Below are 22944 nucleotides of genomic sequence, written 5' to 3' on the forward strand. Positions count from 1 at the left end.
ATTTTTGGTGACCACCCCGTTTTGGCTGTTGTCATCTGTAGAGGCCAGGGATGCTGCTGAACATTTTATAACCCCTGGGCAGCCCCACACAGCAAATACTGGTCTGGTCCCAATGTTGAGAATGCTGGGGCTGAGAAAGCCCGCTGTGGGGGAAATCGGCCTGGCCCAGGGATGATTCCTCCACAAGGGCCTGTCACAAAACAGGTGCTGGGTTGACATTCTGGCACCTGCCAAAGCAGGTGAGGCTCAAACGTCTCCGGGCTCTGACTCTCAGCTCCCGAGCACCTACTCCTTCAGGACACCAACCCTGGGCCCCTCTAGCCGGCCTTCTAGCCCCTATTAACCATCTACTGAACAGAATGCCTGGGCACCACCCCCGAATTCTCCCCAACAAGAGATCAGAGCTACACTCCCAGGGTTCCAGTACTGCCAAAGCCCCTTAGCAACTATCTGAACTCTGGCAAGCGGCTGGCTGAACCCTTCCCTGAGTTTCTCACTCGGGAAACAGGAACAACAGAGCCCATCCCAGCCAGAGGGTGTGAGGGCTGAATTCGAAAATGACTGTGGACCGCCTGACACAAAAGCAGGAAATCTGGGACCATTTGCAGTATCTGTGAAACAGAGCTGTCTATCCTCCTCCTGTTAAACCAAGAGCTCCCCAGAAGGGAAGAACCAGGGTCACATCACGGCACACTGCTCATGTCACAAGTGCTCCCCACAAACAGCCTCTCACAAGGGGGAGTGGGGACAAGGGGAGGCTGACGACGTCCAGACCCCCGCTGACTGGCTTTTGCGGGTCTCTGAAAGGCTCCAACCATGGGCTGCAAGGCCTCCCCTCCCCAAGGCTCCAACCATGGGTTGCAAGGCCTCCCCTCCCCAAGGGGATTGAGCAGGGAGCTTCCTGGCCACCTGAGGGCAGGGAAGGATGCCTGATTGCAAGGACCAGGCCACCGCACCTGTACTGTGGTGAGTAAATGGTTTAATCTCTCTAAACCTCATCCACTTGGGACACCCAGGGGACTCCGTCAGTTAAGCGTCTGCCTTTGGCTCAGGTTATGGTCCCAGCGTCCTGGTCCTGGGATTGAGTCCCGCATTGGGTTCCTTGCTCAGTGAGGAGTCTGCTTCTCCCTCTGCTCTCTGCCTGTGCTCTCTCTTGTTATCTCTGTCTCCCTGTCAGATACATTAAAAATCTTAAAAAAAAAAAAAACACTTCATCTATTACATGGGGATAAACACAATACCTACTTCACAGAGCTGTAGTGAGGGTTATGTAAATTTAACAGGTGCAGATAGGCTGTCACATTTGGGCGTCAGAGTCAAACTCGCCAAGGAGGCTCTGGGCCCCCTGGTGCAGGCTCGTTTAGTCAATCTATTTCCCAGAGGTGACAGAATAGGTCTACCGTGATGAGCTTTCCAACCACTGAGGCGGAGGGGCACCAGGGTGGGAGAAACTGCCTTTCTCCAAGGCGCAAAGGGCCACCCACGGGCTTAGTGGGGGCCTGCTGTGACAGGCGCTCCATGGAGGCAGCTGGAAGCAGAACACCGTGGTCCCAGCTCACCTTCTCCAACTCCTGCAGGAACACCTGAGCAATCCAGGAGGCCCTCTCGAAGCAGGTGATCACCTCCTCTTCCCTCTCGGTCAGGCGGTGGCGGGAAGCGATGGAGTTGGGCAGGCGTTCCAGGGAGAGGCCTGCGGGAGGAGGACGGCACCTCAGACCTGCCCTGCCCCGAACCCCCCCACCCCCCACCCCAGGCCCTGTCCACAGGCCTGTCCACGGGCCCAAGGGTGAGCTCACCCCCGGAAACCCAGGCTCAGGAGCAGCCAGTGGGGGGCAAGGTCCAAGGCAGGGAAGGAGGAGGCTAAAGCGGTGGTACTGGCAGTGGCTGGGGTCAAGCTGCAGGCTGACAGCGGGCACCCCCAAACCCGGCACAGGGAACCACGCCGTGGCACCCCCATGTCCAACTGCTGCCTATCCTTCCAGGCCAGCTCCTGCAGGAACCATTCCTGACCCTCCTCCCAAGGCACTGGACAGAGACACCCACTCCCCGGCACTCAGCATCTCTATGCTGCACTGCGGGCGCTGACACCCAGCTCTTCTCCCCGCACTGCCCCCGCTCCCCTGCCCACTGAAAGCAAATCATGAGCCTTTCTGCACCACCACTGCGGTCCCTAGTATCTGCACACAACAGAAGCTGGAGCCAGGCCGCACTGCACAGTGGCACTGTGGCACCCTTCCACAGAACCAGTTTCAACCTTGCCTAAGTTATCCACGCACGGGTCAGCCTGCAGGAAGCGGACAGCTGCTGCCTTTGCCCTCCAGGAACCCACTTCCATTCTCCGGCCCCAACACCTCGCCTTTCCCGTGAGGGGCCCTCCTGCAGCATCCAAGTGCGAGGACCCCACTCCAGCTCCTAGGCAGAGCCGATGAGCATGGGGCCCCGGAAGTGTACTCTTTCCACTGGGGCTGGGAAGCTGGGAGGTCGTCAGCCTGTGAATGTTAGGGAAAACCTGCCTTAAAATAAGGCTACATAATGTGAATACAGTTCACGTGACTGAGCTATACACTGGCACATGCTTACAAAGTTTTGTTATTTATTGTTTTTTACCACAATTAATTTTTAAAATAAAATAAAGTAAAATCATTGCTCTAAAGCAAAAACGAAAACAAAAACAAAAAAACATAAAACCCCCTCAAACAAGAACAAAATGCACCAAAGAAAGAGTCAAAAGCCAAGAAGGCACTATTATCCTCATTAGCAGAGAGCGCTATAAAGGAAAACAACTATATTTGCATCTGTTTTTGGATTCTTTTAAGGCCAGAAAAAGACTGAATAAGTTCATAGTCATGGGGAAAAAAAATCTAGAGTCAAGATGAGACCAGACTGAAGAGGGCAGATCCCTAACGACATCGTCTGAGTACCTGTCCGAGGCTCTACCCCCAAAACGTCCCAGTACACGAGCCATAACACCCCACCCCGTTTTGGGTCAAGTCAGTCTCAGCTGTGTTTCTGTCACATGTGACTCACGCATAGCCCTGACTAGAGAGTGCTATCCTGGACTGCTGCTTCCTCACGGGCAGAAGACTGCTCTCTCACCTTCGTGTCACCGCGGTACGTCATACACGACAGGAGGAACAGTACTCAGGAGGAACCCACTGGAGGGGCTGTAGGGATAGAGCCCCAGCTCTCTCCCGCCCCACGCCCCAACAGCCAACTGATGATGGTGCCCTCGACACTTCCCTTCCCCTTCTCTGCCTCCCTCATTTCAGGCTTTACCTCCCTAGTGGACGGCCCCTGCCTCCAGCCTTGTTTTAACGCGTCCTGTGCCCTGCTCCCCGGGTGATGCTTCCAGAACTCCACCGCTTCAACCTTCAGGGTCCCCAGTGCTACAGGGTGATGTCCAGACTCCTGGTGCTCTGCACCAGCCCCTCCAGGATTCCATCCCTGTCACTGGGCCATCCTTGGCACTCACCATGTGCTACAGGCTGAATGTTTGTGCCCCGACCCCCAGTCCCTATGTGGAAAACTTAGTGTCCAAGGTCATGGGTATGAGAGGCAGGGGTCTGTCTGTGGGAGGTGATGAAAGGGATTCGTAGCCTTATTAAAAAGACCCCAGAGAGTGGCCTCACCCCTTCTGCCATGTGATGACAGCAAGAAATCAGTGGCTTGCAACCCGAAAGAGGGTCCTCCCCATAACCCAAGCACGCTGGTGCCCTGATCTCAGACTTCCAGCCTCCAGAGCTGTGAGAAATAAACGTATTGTGTATGAGCCTTCTAGTCTGTATTCTGTTAGAGCAGCCGGAGCTATGACACCAGAGCTGCCGCAGACACACCCAACCTCCTGTTTCCGGCTGCTGACCTTGTTCAAGGTTGTTCCTCCTACCTGGAATGCATCCCCCACTCCTGCACCTAACCCCCCAAGTCCACCCCAAATTACCACTTACCTTCTGCCCCTCCTAATATACCCTGGTATGACCAATCATTCCCTCCTGGGGCTTCGGTGTTTGCCTGACACACTCCTGTTCCACCATTTCTTAAGCTTACTTCTTCGCACGTGCGCCCAGGCTGCACGCTTTTCAAGGCACAACCATCTCACACTCATCTTTTCACCAACTGGTGCACAGTGGGCATTCAGCAAGCACTGGCTGGCTGGTAGAATACCGGGCAAGCCTGACCCTGCCAGACAAAGTACAAAGTACCTAGCAGCAAATACGAGGTAAGGCATTCTCGTTTTTCTTGGCAAGATCCCAACTCATATGGATTCAGTGACCTTGCCCTCTGCCAGACTGTGGCGTGAATGGATCCAAAGGTTGGGGTGACTCGGCCCAGGCGAAGGCAGGCACAGAAGGTGAAGGCCCTTGCTCAACATAAAGACTCAGTGACCAGGGTCACTGAGTGTCACCATGTCTCTTGCCAAATGACTCACGACCAGGAGGACCTCGCTCACGAGTGCTAAACGGGGCGGAGGGAAAAGTGGGAGTCCTGGAGGAGACGCAGAGAGAAGGCAGAAGGCAGGCACCATGGCTCACTGCTGGTGTCGGCCCTGCCCCCCTCCCCAGCTGCAGGGCCTGTCCACCGTGCAGGAAGGTGGGACATACCAACTGTTCAGAGGCCTGGCCTGGGAGACCAATGCATACGGCAGGAGGATGCAGACATTCCAGAAGCCCTCCGGTGGATCTGTTTCAACACGGTCATTCTGTGGCTTCCCAGGGAGACACGCTGTTGGCTGAGCTCCCCACTTCCCCACAGCTGGGTACAGACCTGGGAAGGAGGATGCCCGGCGCCTGGCCGGCCAGGCTGCCTCCAGCGGGCTGACCAAGGCAAAGTGCTGAACTAAGGGACATCTTCCTGAAAGGCATCATCAGCCATCACTTCATTTGTTCCCTCCACGCCCAGCAGGGGCCTCTCCGCCATGCTTCTCTGGAAATTCTCAGTCCCATTTTCCTGGAACACTTGCTGTGAAACCTCTCCTCTCTGAGGCCTTCTTACGCCTCCTGACTTCAGAACCAGCAGCACGTTGGCCCTGCCTCTCCTTTGCGCATGCGTTTTTACCACCCTGGAACCATTCCTCTCTGCCCATTTGTGATTACTCTGGGAGAGCAGGGCCTGGTGACTGGTGAGTGGGTGAAGGCACCCATTCACTTACATGGAGGAGAGCCCACAGGCTTTCTCCTGCTCCACTTAGAAAATGGTTTTTGCTGAATTCATAAACTGTGGCATATGTATACAACAGAATACCGCTCAGACATAAACTAAAGGACAAACTCTTGATATACATACAACATGGATCAATCTCCAAGAAATCAGGTTGCACAGAAGATGCCAGATATCGAAAAAGTCCATGCATGTTCAAAAAAGGGCAAAATTATAATCTGTAGTAATAGAAACCAACCAATCACCCATCATTGCTGGGGGAACTGAGGCTGGGGGTAGAGAGAGAACCAACTGGAAAAGGGCCTGTGGGAAACTTCTGGGGGGTGATGGCAATGTTCTTTGTCTTTCCTGGGGTACTGGTTACCTGGGTAATTACACCTGTCCAACTCACCAAATGATATACTTAAGACTGGCGTACCTCGCTGAAAACTTATCAAAAATAATGGATAGGATGCCTTCTCCAAAGGAAGCAGTTGTGAGAGCAGAGAACTAAAAGACTGAACTACAAGAGCTATGGTCACTAAGGTGGTCCCCTGTGAGATGATCTCCAATATACACGAGACCAAACAGCTTCCTGGAGCTGGCAATGGCTTTTCCTAATGAGGGTCACAGCCTAATCATCCAGTTCTGCCCATAAAAAGGAGCTTCTTGACCTTACATTTGCTTTTTGACTCCCACGAAGGTCCATTTTCCTATCCACAAACATCTGATGGGAAACGCACAAGGGGACTCCAGGGCTTTGGTTGGTCCCTTCACCCTCTGCCTCCTGAGCCTTTCCACACAGGTGGCCAAACCACAATACTAGATCCCAGATGAGATGTGCCTTTTCTGAGCCGAGCCCCCAAAGGACCCTGGTGGTTGTCACACAGCCCTGTGAGTGGCAGGAAGCCAGGAGCTGCCAGGAATCTCCGCGCACTGCCTCTCAAGTCCCACTGGCAAAGGGGCCTTTCTGTGAAAACACTCAGCTCTACAAGCCAAGGGAGGGCCCCTTCCAAGAAGAGTGCTTGCTTTTACGTTAAGGCAAGTCATTAAGTCCGGACTCTTGGTTTGGAGGCAAGCTGATCTGGTTTAGCCCTGGGCTCAACACCCAGGCGGGTCCCGCCTCTTCAGGCTAAGATGACTCATCACATCACAGATGGGCGTCTTTCCAAGAAGCTCCACCCTTGGAGCCCTGGGCTTTAGATGCAGAGGTGGAGAGCACAACATTTCCTCTGCAGTGGAACTTTCCAGTTTGACGGACCCCTCCCTCCCTATGGCACAAGGCACCCACAGAAGGCTAAGCCCAGAGTTAGGTACTTGGGTTGGGGGGGTAAGTGGGGGAGAGGAAGAAATGCAAGTGATTGCTTCAGCCCTCAGGGAGGAAGCCTCAAATCAGGTAGGGAAGAACCCTTATAAATCATACTCAGAAGCGGGCCATTGTGAGAATGCAAAATGGTACCGCTGCTGTGGCAAACAGTGACAGTTCCTCAAAAAAATTACAAACAGAATTATCTTATGAACCCAGCAATTCTGCTTCTGGGTTTAGATCCAAAGGAACTGAAAGGAGTGTCTCAAAGAGGTATTTGTAAACCCATGTTCACGGCAGCATTAGTCACAACAGGCTAAAGGCAGAAACATCCCAAGAATCCACTGATGGGATGGATGGATAAAGAAAATGGGATACGTGCATACAACATACAATGGACTGTCACTGAGCCTTCAAAAAGACATAGCGTATGCCACATAGATAAACCTTAAAGCCATTATGCTAAGTGAAATAGGCCAGTCACCAAAAGATAATAGTCTACCAGTCTACTTCCCTGGGGAACCTAAAGGAGCCATTTCATGGAGACAGAAAGAAGAGAAGTTGTCGGGGGCTGCTCGTAAGGGCAAATGAGGTGATGTTCGGTGTGTACAGAGCTGGGGTTTTGCAACATAAAGAGTTCTGGAGGTTGGCTGCACAACGTGAATGTCTGTAACACCACTGAGTTGTATGTCCGCTTAGACATGGTCCAGATAGCGAATTTTATGTTCCATGTATTCGACTACAGTTAAAAATAAAATCTTTAAAAATTAATTAAGATGCTTAATTTATTTTATAGCTATTTTACCAATGTTTTAACCTACAGTGTTAACCTACAGGGTGCTATTAGTTTCAGGTGTACGATCGAGTGATTCAACACTCCCATGCATCACCCAGTGCTCATCAAGAAAAACACACTCCTTACTCCCCCTCACCTATTTCCCCCAACCCTCCCACCCTCTCCCCTCCCATAACCATCAGTTTGTTCTCTATAGTTAAGAGTCTGTTTCTTGGTTTGTCTCTCCCTTTTTCCCCCCTTTTCTCATTCTTTCTTGTTTTTTAAATTCCATGTAGGAGTGCAAGCATACTGCACTGGACTTATTTTGCTTAGCATTATGCTCTAGCTCTACCCATGTTGTTGCAAATAGCAAGATTTCATTCTTTTTTATGCTGACATCTCATTGTACCTGTTTACCACGTCCTCTTTAGCCGTTCATCAATCAGTGGGCACTTGGGCTTCTCCATATCTTGGCTATTGTAAATAAAGCTGTTATAAATATAGGGGTGCTTATATCTCTTTGAATTAGTGTTTTTGTATCTTCTGGGTAAAGCCCCAGTAGTGTGGTTACTGGATCACAGGGTAATTCTGTTTTGAACTTTTAACCTCCATACTGTTTTCCATACTGCTTTTCCATCAGTGTGCATTCTCACCCACAGTGTAAGAAGGTTCCTTCTTTTCCACATCCTCACCAACACCTGTTGTTTCTTGCATTGTTAATTTTAGCCATTTCGACGGGTGTGAGGTGTAATCTCATTGTGGTTTTGATTTGCATTTCCCTGATGATCAGTGATGTTGAACATCTTTTTGTGTCTGTATATTTTACCAATTTAAAAAAATGAAAAAAAGGGGAAAGTGGACAATTTGACTCCATGTGCCTCCAAAAAAATATTTATGCTTTGATCCAATAATTTACTTCTAGGAATTTATCACTGAAAAAAAAAATCGATGGCATATGCAAAAATTTCGTTTCAAAGATAACTATGGCAGCACTGAAGATGAGATTTAACCTACAGGTCCGATAACAGGGAATAAGCTTGCTAAACTACAAGAGATTCTTACAATGAGATTCTATGAAGCTTTAAGCAGCAACCATAGACATGTATTGAAAAATGGTTATAAAATACTCACTTTAGGGATGCCTGGTGGCTCAGTGGGTTAAGCCTCTGCCTTCAGCTCAGGTCATGATCTCAGGGTCCTGGGATCAAGTCCCACATCAGGCTCTCTGCTCAGCAGAGAGCCTGCTTTCCCCCCCCTTCTCTCTCTCTGCCTGCTTCTCTGCCTACTTGTGATCTCTCCCTGTCCATGAATAAATAAAAATCTTTTAAAAAAATACTCACTTTAAAGATTATAAAATATGATTGTATGAACTTATTTTTGTTTTACAAAAAACAAAAAACAAACAAACAAAAAACACATATAAACCTACAGGAAAAAAGACTGGAAGTATATACCCAAAATGTGTATAGAGACCTAAGTCTCGGTTTCCTGAAACACAAAATGGGATCACTACCAACGTCCACCTCATGGGGGGATGGTGAAATTGAAATCCGATGATATTGTATAGATGAGAACACACATGCTCTCTGAGAATGTTAAGTGAGGCTCATAGTGACCTCTCTGGGAGGGATTTGGTCCTTCCCTGGAGTGACAAATGAAACCTCTAATTCGAGGAGAGACTCCTTTCAACAACCCCCCGTTAAAAGTACTAGAGTCCACACTAGATCCAGGTCTTCTGGTTTCAACACTGTCTGCTGTCTTGGCCCAGACTCCCTGTGTCTCCCCCTACCTGCTGTGACCCCCCCAGGGGTTCCCGAAAGTCTCTGGGCCACCCTGGTGGCCCACTTTTCACGTGCATATCTGATGGCTGAGTTATAGCCGTCCTCATGTCGGTACTCGGGCCTCGACTACCCACCTCAAAGTCTAGCAGCACTCCACACCCCGAGCCCAGGAAGGCACTCAGCAAAGGCCAGGTGCATGCACAAAGAACACGCCTAGTCCCTTCTGAGATGCCCCAGCAGCATTCCCCTCCACTGGTTTCTCTCCCTCTGGAGGCCAGGCCCTGGCTCCCAGGACTGCGGTGTGGGGGCAGGGCAGCAGCACCCAGGGTCCTGACCCACTTCCCCACAAGGCCAGCGACCCACGCCCCTTTGCAAAGGAAGCCAAAATCAACAGCTAATTCCTGCCATACCAGGACTACAAGAAAAAATCCAAACCAAATATGCCACTATGTTCTGCCCCTAGGAGCAGTCCGGTGTCTTTATTTTCAAAAGTTTCAATAAGCCACAAGTTCCCAGGTGGGAGCAGAATAGCTTGGGGTTGCACTGACCGAAAGAGAACAGAAAAACAAAAAGAAAAACTCAATAAGTGAGGAGAAGAGAATTTGCAGGTCATCATTCTCAAAGTTGCTAAATAGTTTTGGTTTTTTGTTTTGATTTGGTTTTTTTCTTTACATTTTTACTTCCCCCGGCACCTTCACCATTTAGCACTTAGCTGTGGTATGTGGGGGAGAACCGAGGCCATTTTTCCTCCACGGGTAGTCCCATCTTCCACCTGTCAGCTGGCGGCAAGCCTGTCCAGAGCATGGACGGCGGCCTCCCTGGTGCTGGGCTGGGAGCAAGACAAAAAAAGGGGCAGGACTCATCACTGGAGAAATGTGGGGTCATTTCTTCCTCACGTGACCACACTGAGCTAGCGACAGAGAAAAGAAAGTGACACAGGCCCGAGGGGGAGGCAGCCATTTGCCAGGAACAGCCTTCTGAGAGGTGAACAATGACAGCGTGGCTTGTAGGGCTAAGCCGGGAGAGCTGCAGGTGCCGGTAGTGCAGGCCCTGAAGCTCTTGCCTGCCCATCAATGCACGGCTACCTAGGGCCAAACTTCTAGAACACCAGCAAAGTGACACCCTGAGCTTTACCACAAGGCTCTCAATGCCCCCTCATTTCCCAGCCAGTCCCACACCCAACCCCAACAAGTCACCTCCATTTCCCCTGGGCCTTCTCTTCGGAGTTTTCCTTTACCTGGAAGGCACCTCTTCTACTCAACTGCACATGATTCCTCCTTAAGTTCAGGTTCACCTCCAAGTCAAACTGGAAAAGCCTAACAACCAGCTAGGGCTTGTTCACTTCCCTCTGCGACAGAGGTTCAATCCAACAAAAGTATTTTGGGGCATGAGGGATGACCCCAAATGCTAGAGTCAAAGAGAGCCTGAGTTCAAGTGCTGACCTGGTCACTACTGGAGTAACTTGAGCTGCCTGAGCTCTGGTATTCTGCCCTCCATACCTTTCACCTGCTTTGGTAAGAGCACCTGATTTTCCTTTGAGGAACCATTCCTGCAACTCAGTGCACAAGATTCAGGTGGAGAAATCCCACCTCTGGCATCAACTCCGAAACCTGGATGAGACCAAGCCAGGTTAATGAGACACTCTCTCCTCCTGCCATTCTAAGTGCTATGCACAGAACCATGTAAACCTGGAGCTGCTGAGAAAGACATCAACACAAGGAGCCCCTGGATCCAGCTATGCCTGATGCCCAACTATCCAGCTTGACTTTCTATTTACATGGGTGCATTCATTTTTAGTGCCTTCCTCCTTTTTCTTGTTGCTTTTCCAGCTAGCTGGAGTTGCATTTCTGTCATTATAACACTAATTCTGATTATAAAGAAACTGATCCCCAGAAGCATGATGTCAGAGGGGACAATTTCTGAAGTGCAAGACTGGCTGAGTTAAGATCAGCTTTGAGTGAGGAATTACCATCTCTCAACTAAGAAACTGGGATTCTAGATACACAGTAGCAGTAATGCCTGTTGAAATGCAGCCTATTTTATCTTGAGGTGAAGGCTGAAGCTTTAGGGCATCTGGAAGAACACTTTAGGATATTAGCCAACATTGGATACTTCTTAGGGTCCACAGTGAGGCCTACAAAAAGGGCAAGCTTCACTCCTGGCAATCCCTCTGGATAATACAGCATAGTTCAGGGGCCTGTTTTTCTTGTGGACAATAATCCGAGGTGGCTGAGGGTCAAGTCAAATAATCAGGGTCGGAAATTTTCTCTCTTTTTTAAAGTAGGCTCCATGCCCAGCATGGAGTCCAACACGGGGCTGAACTCACAACCTTGAGATCCAGACCTGAGCGGTTCTAAGAGTTGGACACTTAACTGACTGAGCCACCCTGGCACCTGAGGATTGAAAATTCTCTGCTCCTGCTGAAGGTACACCATAGGAAACAGGAAGACCAGATCCTATGGAGAGCTAAGGCTGGGGCCTGGGAAAGGCCTGATCCCCTGGGATCTCAGAAGGACCCTGTGCTGTGGCTCCCATGCTACAGGGCTAAATGCAGCTTGACAGCAAGAAGCATGAGCACCCCCAGCCCAGCCCACTGTTTACCCACTAAAACTGAGGGCTGGGGGCTGACAGGAGCCCTGAGGCCTGCTGCAGAGACAGAAACCTCTAGGTCTGGATCTAGAGCCAATGGTTTTGTGTCAATAAACAATAAACCTTTGGTACTAGTTTCTTATCCACAGAGATGAACTGATGCCAAATGTCCAAAGGTTTATTCCTAGGTTGTTCTGGAGAGCATCAGAGCCAGACCAACCCCATACCTGGAAAACAAGGCCTCAGAACACTCAACTCTTTTTTTTTTTTTTTTTAAGATTTTTTATTTATTTATTTGACAGAAAGAGATCACAGCAGGCAGAGAGGCAGGCAGAGAGAGAGAGGAAGGGAAGCAGGCTCCCTGCTGAGCAGAGAGCCCGATGCGGGACTCGATCCCAGGACCCTGAGATCACGACCTGAGCCGAAGGCAGCGGCTTAACCCACTGAGCCACCCAGGCGACCCTCAGAACACTCAACTCTTAAGGCAATCCCAGGCATGTTACCCCCATTTGGAAGTGGGCTGCTGAAAAGCTGCACTTTGCAAATGCCCCTCTCAGGTGTCAAGGCAGAGCTCCCCATAGAGCAGAAGTGGGGGCAGCCCCATGGCTGGGGCACCTTAGCCAGCAGGAAGTTCATTGCCCTGCCCCCAGCAGGCCGCAGAAATAAGCTACAGACTAGCCACCTCTTGGGTGTTTCCGTTTCCTGATTTTTTCCAAGTGGTAGACTCCACTGACGCTATGATCGGTCTGTCTGTTCGGGGACTGGACAGGAAAGAGTGGCACCAGTTAGAGCTTGTGACTCATCAGTCTGGCCATAGCTCCCACATACTTAGCTCCTCCTCCAATGCAGCTGCTTCCCCCAGAGCCACATCATACCAGCAGCAGACTTTGCTCACCTGACTGCCACTCCCTTCAAGGGAAGGGACCCTAACTGTTCATCCGGGCATCCCTGGCATGTGCAGGCTGAAGCCCCTGCTGGCAAATTTCACTTTCTCCAGGAAGACATGGGCCAGGGATCGGGAGGGGTTGCCAGATGCCTGGCAGGAGGAACATATTGACTTCGAACTGGGGAGACTTGGTCAAGGTCCGAATGAGCTTCAAGGAGGAAGAGAATGCTACAGTTTGCAGCTATGACCGCAGAAAGCCTGCTGGTGGAGAGGGACCTGAACTGTGCCTGCAGGGAGTCGTAGGGCTAGCTCTGTGCATGATCAATAAAGAAGGGGACTGTTAGGCATGAGCAGCAGCTCAAGTAAAGGTGAAGGGGCAGAACTCTGTAGATTACATGGGACACCAGGAGCAGAACTCATTCAGCTGGAGCATGAATGGCTCCAGGAAAGGAGAAGAGGGAGAGAAGCCTGGGGGTGCAGAAGAAATGACCACCTGTGCCCCAGGGGCTTCAAGTTCAGCGGGGTCAGGGGCCATGAGCACACAGAATCACAGGCTCTGCCAAGGGCTTCACAGGGTGGGCAGCACTGCAGACGGACCTTTTGAGAAGGGCCTCAAAACCAAATTATTCTTGATTGCTTTTTAACCAAAGTAAATCCAAAATAAATGGAAGACATTCCCCCAAAACAAACCAAGATGGTGGCGGGGCAACACCACAAAAATCAGGTATCTACCAGGGCGCCTGGTGGCACAGTGGGTTAAGCATCTCACTCAAGGTTTTGCCTCAGGTTGTGATCTCAGGGTCATGAGACTGAGCCCTGAGTCAAGCTCCGCACTCAGCATAGAGTCCCCGAAAGTTTCTCTTGCTGCCCCCCCTCTGCCTCTCCTCCATCCTGCACTCACTTTCGCTCTCTCTCTAATAAATAAATAAACCTTAAAAATAAAATAAATACCTATCACATGTACTTGGAATGGGCTCAAATGTTGCGTTTCCCCTGGTCTGACATGCTCAGTCAGGGGGTGGGGGGCTGACAGAAGTCACAAGGGTGCCACTGCAGGGCCTGGGGAACAGGGTAGGAGAGCAGCACATTTGCCACTCCAGTCCACGGTGATTGATGTTGACACAGAAAAGGATGTTTTCCGACCAGCTCACCCAGCAACACCACTGCCCCAGGATGCGTTCACACTAAGTGGACCCAGGGGACAATGGTTCCAGGCTTCACTGGGGGCTGCAGCTCTTAGTCAACACAGGGCTATCGGAGGCCAGGAGAGGCTGAAGCCTCCCATCTAACCAAGGCCCAGTAGGCCCTCTTCTGGGCCACCATCAGGGACAGAAGGGCGGTGCCCATAGATATCGTCCCTCCTGGCTGGTCCCTGGCTTCTGCAGGAGAGGTTCTGTGTCATCTGTACTCCCCTTGTCTGCGCGAACCCCTCTCCAAGGTAACTGTAATCTGCTCCCCAGGGGGCTCCTGTGTCACAGGCAGGACACAAGTGTGAGAGAGACAACCACAGCCATCAATCTAAGCTCTGCTACTTGTAGGTTGCATGACCTTGAACAGGCCTCAGTTTCTTCATCCATAGAGTGGGAATAACAACTGCCTCCTACCTCAGAGAGTAGAGACGCGGATGAAACCCCTTATGGAAGCTGGAGGGTCATGGAAGCCCCAGGCAATACATACACCTGCGCAGGTGCCATTTCTGCATTCCAGGTAGGAGAAACCCAAGCCTGCCACAAGTGTCCCTTCTCTCAAGCACCTCTGTTGGTGTCTAGGGCCCTCCCTGAGAATCAGACAGCATCTTCTGGTCTAACCCACAACCCCCTGACTTCAGAGTAAGGCTTAGTCCTTATGAGTGTTGCCTCAGATGGACATGTTGCCAGATCCTTCTGCCATGAAGGAGAAAGTGGGTGAGTTGCATGAATTTTTATGCCTTTTGGGCCCTGAGCCTGCTCCTGACTCCCCTAATAAGAACAGGAGCTCCGCACCGGAGTTACCCACATACTGTGCCCCCACTGAGCCCCCGGGCCTGGCCACTTCAGACTCCCCAGGGACACACAGCCCCATCCTCCTCCCTCCAGCCCGGTGTGCCGAGAAAACCCTCTGCCCCACTAGACGGTACCAAGGTGGAACCACGAAGCAGAGCCCAGCACAAAATGGTAAAGGAGCTGTGGCGTAATGGCCTGGACTGGCAGGCTCCTGGAGGAGGCCACCTGGAGATGCACAGAGCCTGAGGCACTGCTGGCAGCCACGAGGCTGCCTCGGGGGGAGCAGTCTAGTTCAAACACAAGCTGGCTGCTGTCCTGGGTAAGTCGCTCCACTCCCATGAGCCTCGCTTGCACGTCTGGAACATGAGGGATGGGCCTAGATTGCTTCTATGATCTGCCTCCGTCCAGGAGACTGAGCAGCCCTCCCACGGGCCATCTCTGAGCTCTGGCTGCCCAGGTTCGATCAATTCCAGCTCTGCCATTTCCAGGGGAACCCATGCGTCCCTTCACCTTGTTGACCATAACTCCTTATCTGTAACAAGGGAATGAAAAGAACACCACCTCTTCAGGATTGCTGTATGGATTCAGTGAGGGCAGGGAGTACTTGGCACGGAGGGAGGGATTCGTTACTATTATTCTTCTGTGAGTCCTGTGGCCTTCTGCCATCACCATCCTTTCGATAGACTGAACGCTTGTGTCTCCCACCAGCTCCCATGTTGTATATAGCCCGAAACCCCAATGCGACGGTGTCTGGAGATGGTGCCTTTGAGAGGTAGTTAGGTTTAGATGAGGCCATGAGAGTGATAGGATTAGTGGCTTTATATGAAGACAGAGAGATGGAGGAAAGCCCATGTGAGGGCACAGCAAGAAGGTGGCCATGTGCAACCCACGCAGAGGGCCCTCATAGACACCAAACCTGCCGGGACCTTGATCTTGGACATCCCAGCCTCCAGAACCCTGAGAAATAAATCTCTGCTGTTGGGAGCCACCCTGTCTGTGGGAGATTAAGACAACCCCACGACCCGCCACCCCCATCCCCTACTCTCTGCACGGGGAAACCCACGAGGTCCCCCAGAACCCAGGATAATCAACATCCTGCTCACCCTGGAGGCCACATGCATGATCTCAAGCACACACAGGGTCAGGTCAGACTCAGCATGCCAAGCAGCAGGGCGCAGTCGCAGCAACAGGACAGGGAGGAGGAGTAGAGAGGAGGCAGGCAAGTGGGAGGCCACAAGCAGTCAGTGAGAGGCGGGGAGCTAGCACAGGCCGAGACCAAGCAGCCCACGCCGGCGGCTCTTGGCTCCTTACCTCCCCTGCAGGACCTCTGAGCACCAGGACTGTGTTCCCCCAAGAAGCTGGAGGCGTGCTGGAAAGAGTAGAGAGCAGGAAACAGGGAGCAGTAGGTAGAGCCAAGTCTACAGGAGAAAGTGCTGGAAAGGGCCCCCACAGAAGGGTGTTAGGTTTGGGGAGTCCACAGCAGAGTGGTTTTCAAGAGGCCCAAAAGTCCCAAATGCTAAATGTAGCAAGCCCCCATGACTGGCCTATGCTAGGGCACAGAAAAAGGGACGAGAGAGCACAGGGAGAAGACCCCACCTAATGGGTCATCCCACATGTCACCTGCCCTCCCGCACGCTGGTATTGCGCCTGTCCAAGGTGACAATCTCGACAGACTTCCTGCCATGATGTGAACAGTCTCTCCAAAGGGAAAGGGACCCAGGGGTGGACAAACAGCCCTCCAGCAAAAGCCAGGATCAAAGTAGGCCATGCCCTGCACAGATGTCAGTCAATCCCAGGGATCCTAAGGAGATAGTAGGGAGGTTCCAGTACAAATCTCTGGGCAGTTCTGGGCACGGTATGTATCCTCTCTAGGCCTCAGTTTCCCCATATGTAAGATGGAGAGAATGTCCCTACCTAAATCAAAGAAGGTGGCAAACACTCTACCATCTCAGACACCCAATCCCCCTATGGTCGTAAGCATGTCTAGACTTTTCTCTGGGGACTGGTTGGTGCTGAAATAAGGAAACGACCAAACATCTAAGACTCCTGACAACAATCTGGGCAGAGGGACTCTGGGCAGGGACACTTCACTGCCACCAAGGGCCACCCCTTAGGGCAATGCAATCCCAGGATTCATAGATCCGGGGAAGGAGGAGCCCGAAGCACAAGGTCTGGGGTCAGGCTTTTACTAATGTGTAACCCCTTCAAGGTCAGTTCAAGGGCACCAAATAGTGTCCCAAGCGGGCCACCATCCATAGCCCCGTATTATGAAATTTCTACATCACTGACCGTGAGTGCCTGGGATCTCACTAGAACACCACTCCCTCTGGGAACTGGCTCTGACCTGCCGACCCCTGGGTGCCCTCTACAGGTGCCCACAAATACCTGAGGAGGGACAGGCTGCTCTAAACCACCGGGTACCCGACTGGCAGCCAATGTCAGTCACCAGCACCAGCCTGACAATGTTTCAGGGACATTGTTTAAGGCTCCCTCAACCCAGAGGACGCCTCCTGGTCACGGTCACCCCAGTGAGGGCAGGCATCACAACTCTGTTCCACACACATGCCAGCTAAGCCAGGAAAGGCAAAGCGGTAACCTGCCCAGGGATGTGCAGGTGGGGGACTGGTTCTTGACAGAGCCAGGGTGGGAACATGAGTCCTCTGACATCTGGCCTGGTGGCTGCCGCCCGCCGGCGCACCCTGGCATGCCTGGTCGCTGCTGGTGTCCGCCCGGCAGGTCAGCGCCCGAGTGCTACTAGGGTTTATATATCTTGGCCGCTGGCCAACAGCCACCACGGCACCTATGTGGCCTACGGCGGCCACCTGCTGCTGGCACGTGGGGCCAGACCGCAAGGGACCGAACACGGAGGGTGGGGAGCCACGGCACCCCCGCTGGGCCCACACCTACCTTTGATGACAAAGGCCTCTGCCAGCAGCCGCATCTGATACAGTGGCTTGTTCTCCATGGACATGTCATCGATCCCAGCCCGTGCATACATGCTGATGGCATCTCGGTACGAGCCCTCCATGTAGTGCAGCTTGCCCTGGATCAGCATGGCCTCACACAAGTACTGTGGCTGAAAGGGCAACAGACATCTTAGTGGGTTCCCGCCCTGAAGTTCCCGCCCCAGTCCCACCCCACACCCTGGGATGAACCCCTGCCTCCTCCCTTGGAGCCATGCCAGCTAGCCAAAGCCCCTCCTCTGGGAAGCCCTCACTGGCCATCCAGCACATGTGACAGTTCCCTGCTCCCCATGCCTGCACTATGGCTCTCAATGAAATTCTTACATGAGTGCCTAATCGTTGCAGGTGTGTGTGTGCGCGCGCATGTCTTTTTCTATTTTTTAAAATATTTTATTTATTTATTTGATTGATAGAGACACAGCATGAGAGGGAACACAAGCAGGGGGTGGGAGAGGGAGAAGCAGGCTCCCTACTGAGCAGAGAGCCCAATGCTGGGGCTCAATCCCAAGACCCTGGGATCATGACATGAGCTGAAGACAGATGCTTAACAACTGAGCCACCCAGGCGCCCCAATGTGTGTGCATGTCTTATGCCCCCAACCAGACTCCGGGCAGCCTGCCGACCAGGCTCAGTCTTCTCTCTCCTGAAGCCCCACAGGCATCGGCCCCGGGTTAATGCTCAGGAATTCAGGCATTGGTTCTCAACACAAACGGGGAATCAGGGACCCAGCCAAATGTTGTGGGGCCTGAAGCTCACATAACTGGGAGGGGAGTTCTCTTTACATGATTATCTGTACAAATATACAGGGAGGTCAAAAGCTATGGAAAGAAGCTGTGCAGGTAAGGGGCCAGCGGCTGAAGCCACAGCCGCGACAGCAGGACCTGGGTGGGGAGAACGGCCCCATCAGCAGTGAGGGAGGAAGGCAGGAGAGCCAAGGCCTGCAGGGCCACTGTCCTCATCTCAAGTGCACAGTCAAGTGCTTGAATTCAAACTTGTTTTCTTCCCTTTCTCCAGTGCTGCTTATGACTAAATCTTCACCCCATACAGACTCTTGGGGACTCCCTCAGGCCCCAGGAGGTCTGGTCAGCCCTGCCCCAAAGTCCTGCCCTTAGGCATGCGTCCAGTCCTACTCCAGTATCCCCTGCTTTCCATGACAACTTCTCCAGCCCTCTGCCTCCATGTCTGTGCCCCACCAATCCACTGCCCCTCTGGGCCAGGCTCTGGGCACGGCTCTCAACCCCAGCAGCAGTTGTGTCCACAAAGCTCCTTGGAGATACAGTGCTGGCCCCCAACCCAGGCTCTGTCACCAGCAGGAAAGTGCCACCCCTTTTTCCTTCTGGGAGATTGGAGTTTGGGGAACCTGTAGTCCCCAGAAAAGCTTCCACTACTCCCAACCACCCACTACCCTCTCAGAAGCCAACCAAGAGATATGGAATAGAGCAAAGCCAAAATCTCTTAGTACATTGGTGTTTTGGTCATTGTAAATACACATTTTTCCCTTGCCTTTGCTCACATAGTTCTCTATCTGGAACAGTATCCCCCTTCCCCTTGGTCTAACCAGATCTTCTCTCATCCTTTGGCAGCTTACTCAGGCCCACCTCTTCCTTTTTTTTTTTTCCTTTTTTTTTTTTTTACTTTTTTTAAGGCCTAGAAGCCTCCCTGAGTACCAGGGAACTCCTTTTGCTGCTGAACTCCTATAATGCCTCTGCCAAGTGGACCCTGTCAGCCCCTGTAGGCCTGACCTGCTTTGACTATGGGTTAACTTCCATGGCTGAATTTTTCAAGCACACTTGTTAGTCTCCCCAAATAGGCCACCTACTCCCTCCACCAGGGCCACAAATTATGCACTCCCAGAATCTTGTGGCCCACGGTCTCCCCTTGCTGGGCAAAGATTCTGCTGTTCCCCATACTGGTTCAAGCCACAGGCCCATTTTCTCACTGCTCGGGCTTGTCTTCACCATGGGTGAGGGCGAGGCAGTGATGCCCACCCCTCACCTCCCATGACAGCAATGCCAAAAGCAGCAGAGTAACCCAAGTCCAGAAAAGGGCTTTGAACTTTTCTTTAGGAAGGAGTTAGATAAATACAGGCACGAGTCATTATCATTATTATCCTGCTCCACTGTAAATGTGGAGAAGGGCAGCTGAGCTCAGAAGGACACATTTCAGGGTGTGATGACAGGGTGTAGCTCCTAGTGGTTCCTGATGGACCAATGGCAGCTCCCAACAGAGCTTCCACCAAGCTGGGGGAAAATTAAGGACCAAGTGCTTCAGATGCCAAATGTATACTACTTAAAGAGCTTCCCTTTACCCTGAAAGCATATCTGTCTTGCTTTTTGGTGTCAAGATGTATTCTCTTTTATGGAACGATGATAAAAGATGGTGTTTTCTTGTTGTTGGGTTGGTTTTTCTGTTTTATTTTGTTTTCATTTTTATTTGTTTTTTTGTTTTATTTTAATGTCCTTACTGGGCAGAACTGGCCAAGTGTTGGCTGAGTGACTAACCTTTCCTGGGTCTCAGTTTCTTCCCTTGGAAAATGGGGATAACAGTAACTCCCACAGCAGGTTACGGAGAGGACCAATGAGATGGCACCAATGCCTGGTGCTATGGTGGGGGGAGGGAACGGCCAAAGTTACAGCAAAAGTTAGAACTGAGCTAGACAGGATCTCAGAGATCGCAGGCAGGAGGTTCCAAACTGCCCTGATGGGCCCACCCTGCTCACCTCTCCCCCCACCTCATCAGAGCTACTGGGGATACTCAGCACTCCAGCTGGGGCTTCATCTGCTGCCAGCAGAGACCATCCCCCAGCCACACCCTGGGCTTCGGGGTAAGACAGAGAATCCCACAAACTAATTTTGATATTTGATTGTGCCTAATCAACAACAAGATTTTGGCTTTGGCCTGAATAACTGTGACTATCTGAGTGCTGCTGGTGCCTGTGTTATGTCTTTGATTAAGAAAGCATGGTAAAATCTGTTCTTCAGAAAGGTGATTGGGCATACAAATGGTTTTCCTGATAATATACGTAAATGCTACCAGCCAACACAAAGAATGAAGTATTGCCATGGGGAGAGCTCCAAGTGAAAGTTCTGGTCAAAAATGGATCCTATGGCTCTAGTAAGAAAAGAAAGCCTGATGTGTGTATATGTGTGTTCATTAATGCACAGAGAAAGGTGTGTGGGGCACACACCAAATGGTGACCAGCGCTAAACTCCAGGGATGGGGTGGCCTTGAGGCTGGCAAAGAAGAACTTTTATTTATTATTCAAACAGTTTGCTTATTTAATGACTTGTTAACAATAAGCCCAAGTTGTTTTACTGTAAAAACAATTTTTAGGGATCCCTGGTGGCTCAGTCGGTTAAACCACTGCCTTCAGCTCAGGTCATGATCCCAGGGTCCTGGGATAGAGTCCCACATCAGGCTCCTTGTTCAGCAGGGAGCCTGCTTTTCTCTCTGCCTCTGCTTTTGCTCGCTCTCTCTCTCACACAAATAAATAAATAAAATCTTAAAAAAAAAAAAACCCCAATTTTAAATAGTTAAGGGAGTCTGGAAAAGGAACAAAATTAAAAGGGGTTTTGGAGGGAGGAAGCTTGGGATCCATTAATCCAGTCCAGCCCTTTTGATTGGCAGATGAGGAACTGGAGGGCCCAAGAGGTCAAGGGAGGTTCTCCAGGTCAAAGAGCTAGTTTATTAATGCAATACAAAACCTCCCACGCCTATAGTCATCCCTGCTGAGGAGTCTGAAGGCAATATCCTTAAACTCCCCATACACTTCCACCACAGAAAAAGCCCCACACTTCTTGGCCTGGTATTTCAGTCCCCACTTCCTGGCCCCAAAGTACCTCCATAACCTAATTTCTCACTGTTCCTTTTGATCCCGCTGTTTGATGTACTTTAATGAAAATCTTATAAGAGGAAATCTTGTAAGAGGAATCTTATAAGAGGAAATGATATACTGCTTCCTTCTTGGAATGCCCTATCCTATCTCTATATGTCAGAACCCTCCCCCAACCTTCAAGGTCCAGCCACTGTCCCCCCACCAACCATAAGAGTCCAATTCTAGTCCTACCATCACCCTAGGTTGACTCCCCACCTCACCCTAAGCAGTAGCCCCCTCGAACTTGCCCCTCACGTACACTACTGCTGTGGCATGTGTCACAGTCCATCAAGGACAATCTGCCAAGAGGACTTATTTTCCAGTAAACCTGCAACCTGCCTGAGGGCAGGCTCCACACTGGATTCATCTTTAGTACCCTCAGAGTACAATGCCTTGTGCCCTCAGTCACCATAAATGCCTTTTTTAAAAAAGATTTTATTTATTTAATTGTCAGAGAGACAGAAAGAGAGAGTATGAGCACAAGCAGGAGGAACAGCCCACAAAGGGAGAAGCGGACTCTCCATGGAGCAAGGAGCCAGATACAGGACTCGATCCCAGGACCTTGGGATGATGACCTGAACTGAAGGGAGATGCCTAAGTGACTGAGCCACCCGGGTGTCCCACCATAGATGTTTAAGTCAATTAATCTATTACTCTGGAACATCTCTTAAAAAATCATGTCCTGTCTGGGTCTCTAATGATGTACCCATACCTCTATTATAACTCAGGATACACTGTAATCCAGACCAGTCTCAGACTTTAATGTATACAAGAAATTGCCAGGACAGCTTGTTAACACAAGGATTCTGACCCAGATTTTGCATTCCCTGGATGATACCCATACCACAGGTGGTTGGACCGTGCTTGAAGCAGCAAAGGTCTGGAGAGAGTGGATGATACTTCCCTTGGTGCCTTTTATACAGTAGGTGCTCAATAAATGCACATAGATTTAAACGGGCTTGCCCTGTTACTGAGCTCTTCTGTCGGTAGCCAGACATGTTTGCCTATTTCCAACTAAATCATGGGCTCACTGAGGTCTTATTTCCCTGGAACCCCCAAAGAGCAAAAGGACCAGGCACATACTAGCTCAACCAAGCATTGTATAATAGAACTGTAACATAAACCACATGTATAATTTAAGTTTTCCTAGTAAAATCTTCTAATCACACTAAAAAAGGCAAAAATAGGGTGTCTGGGTGGCTTAGTCAAGTAACTGTCTTTGGCTCAGGTCATAAACCTGGGGCCCTGGGATCAAGCCCCGAGTCAGGCTCCCTGCTCAGTGGACAGCCTGCTTGTCCCCCTTGTGCTTGCTTGCTCTCTTACTCTCTCTCCCCACAAATAAATAAAATCTTTAAAAATATAGTTAAAAGAAATATTTCTTAAAAATCAAATAAAAGGCAAAACTAGGTGAAATTAATATTAATAGGACATATTATTTAATCTAGTCTATCCAAAATATTGTCATCTGAACACATAATCAGTATAAAGAATGAATCATCTTGAACACTCCTCATTTTGTGCTACATGGTCAGATTCCAGCGTGTGTTTTCCACTTACAGCACATCTCAGGTTGGACTGGCCCCATTGCGAGTGCTGGAGAACCACACGCCGCAGGCAGCTGCTGCACTGAACAGTGCGGAGCCAACCCTTTAGGG

The 22944-nt window shown here is 50.9% G+C and overlaps 1 protein-coding gene and 1 long non-coding RNA gene across 2 annotated transcripts in view; one reads left to right on the forward strand and one right to left on the reverse strand.

Moving 5' to 3' along the window:
• Positions 1-22944, reverse strand: part of TTC7A (tetratricopeptide repeat domain 7A) — a 115875-nt gene that overhangs the window by 83724 nt on the left and 9207 nt on the right. Inside the window, exons 3-4 of the mRNA XM_032351844.1 lie at positions 17360-17528; positions 1560-1690 (exon numbers count right to left, since the gene is read on the reverse strand). Of these exons, the coding sequence (XP_032207735.1) occupies positions 1560-1690; positions 17360-17528 (300 nt within the window). The remainder of the gene's footprint in view (positions 1-1559; positions 1691-17359; positions 17529-22944) is intronic.
• LOC116595464 lies at positions 267-17199 on the forward strand. The gene is made up of 3 exons (XR_004287692.1): positions 267-417; positions 9315-9322; positions 17189-17199. It is a non-coding gene; the product is annotated as an uncharacterized LOC116595464 (long non-coding RNA).

Source organism: Mustela erminea, chromosome 7, assembly GCF_009829155.1.
Source record: "Mustela erminea isolate mMusErm1 chromosome 7, mMusErm1.Pri, whole genome shotgun sequence".
NCBI lineage: Eukaryota > Metazoa > Chordata > Mammalia > Carnivora > Mustelidae > Mustela > Mustela erminea.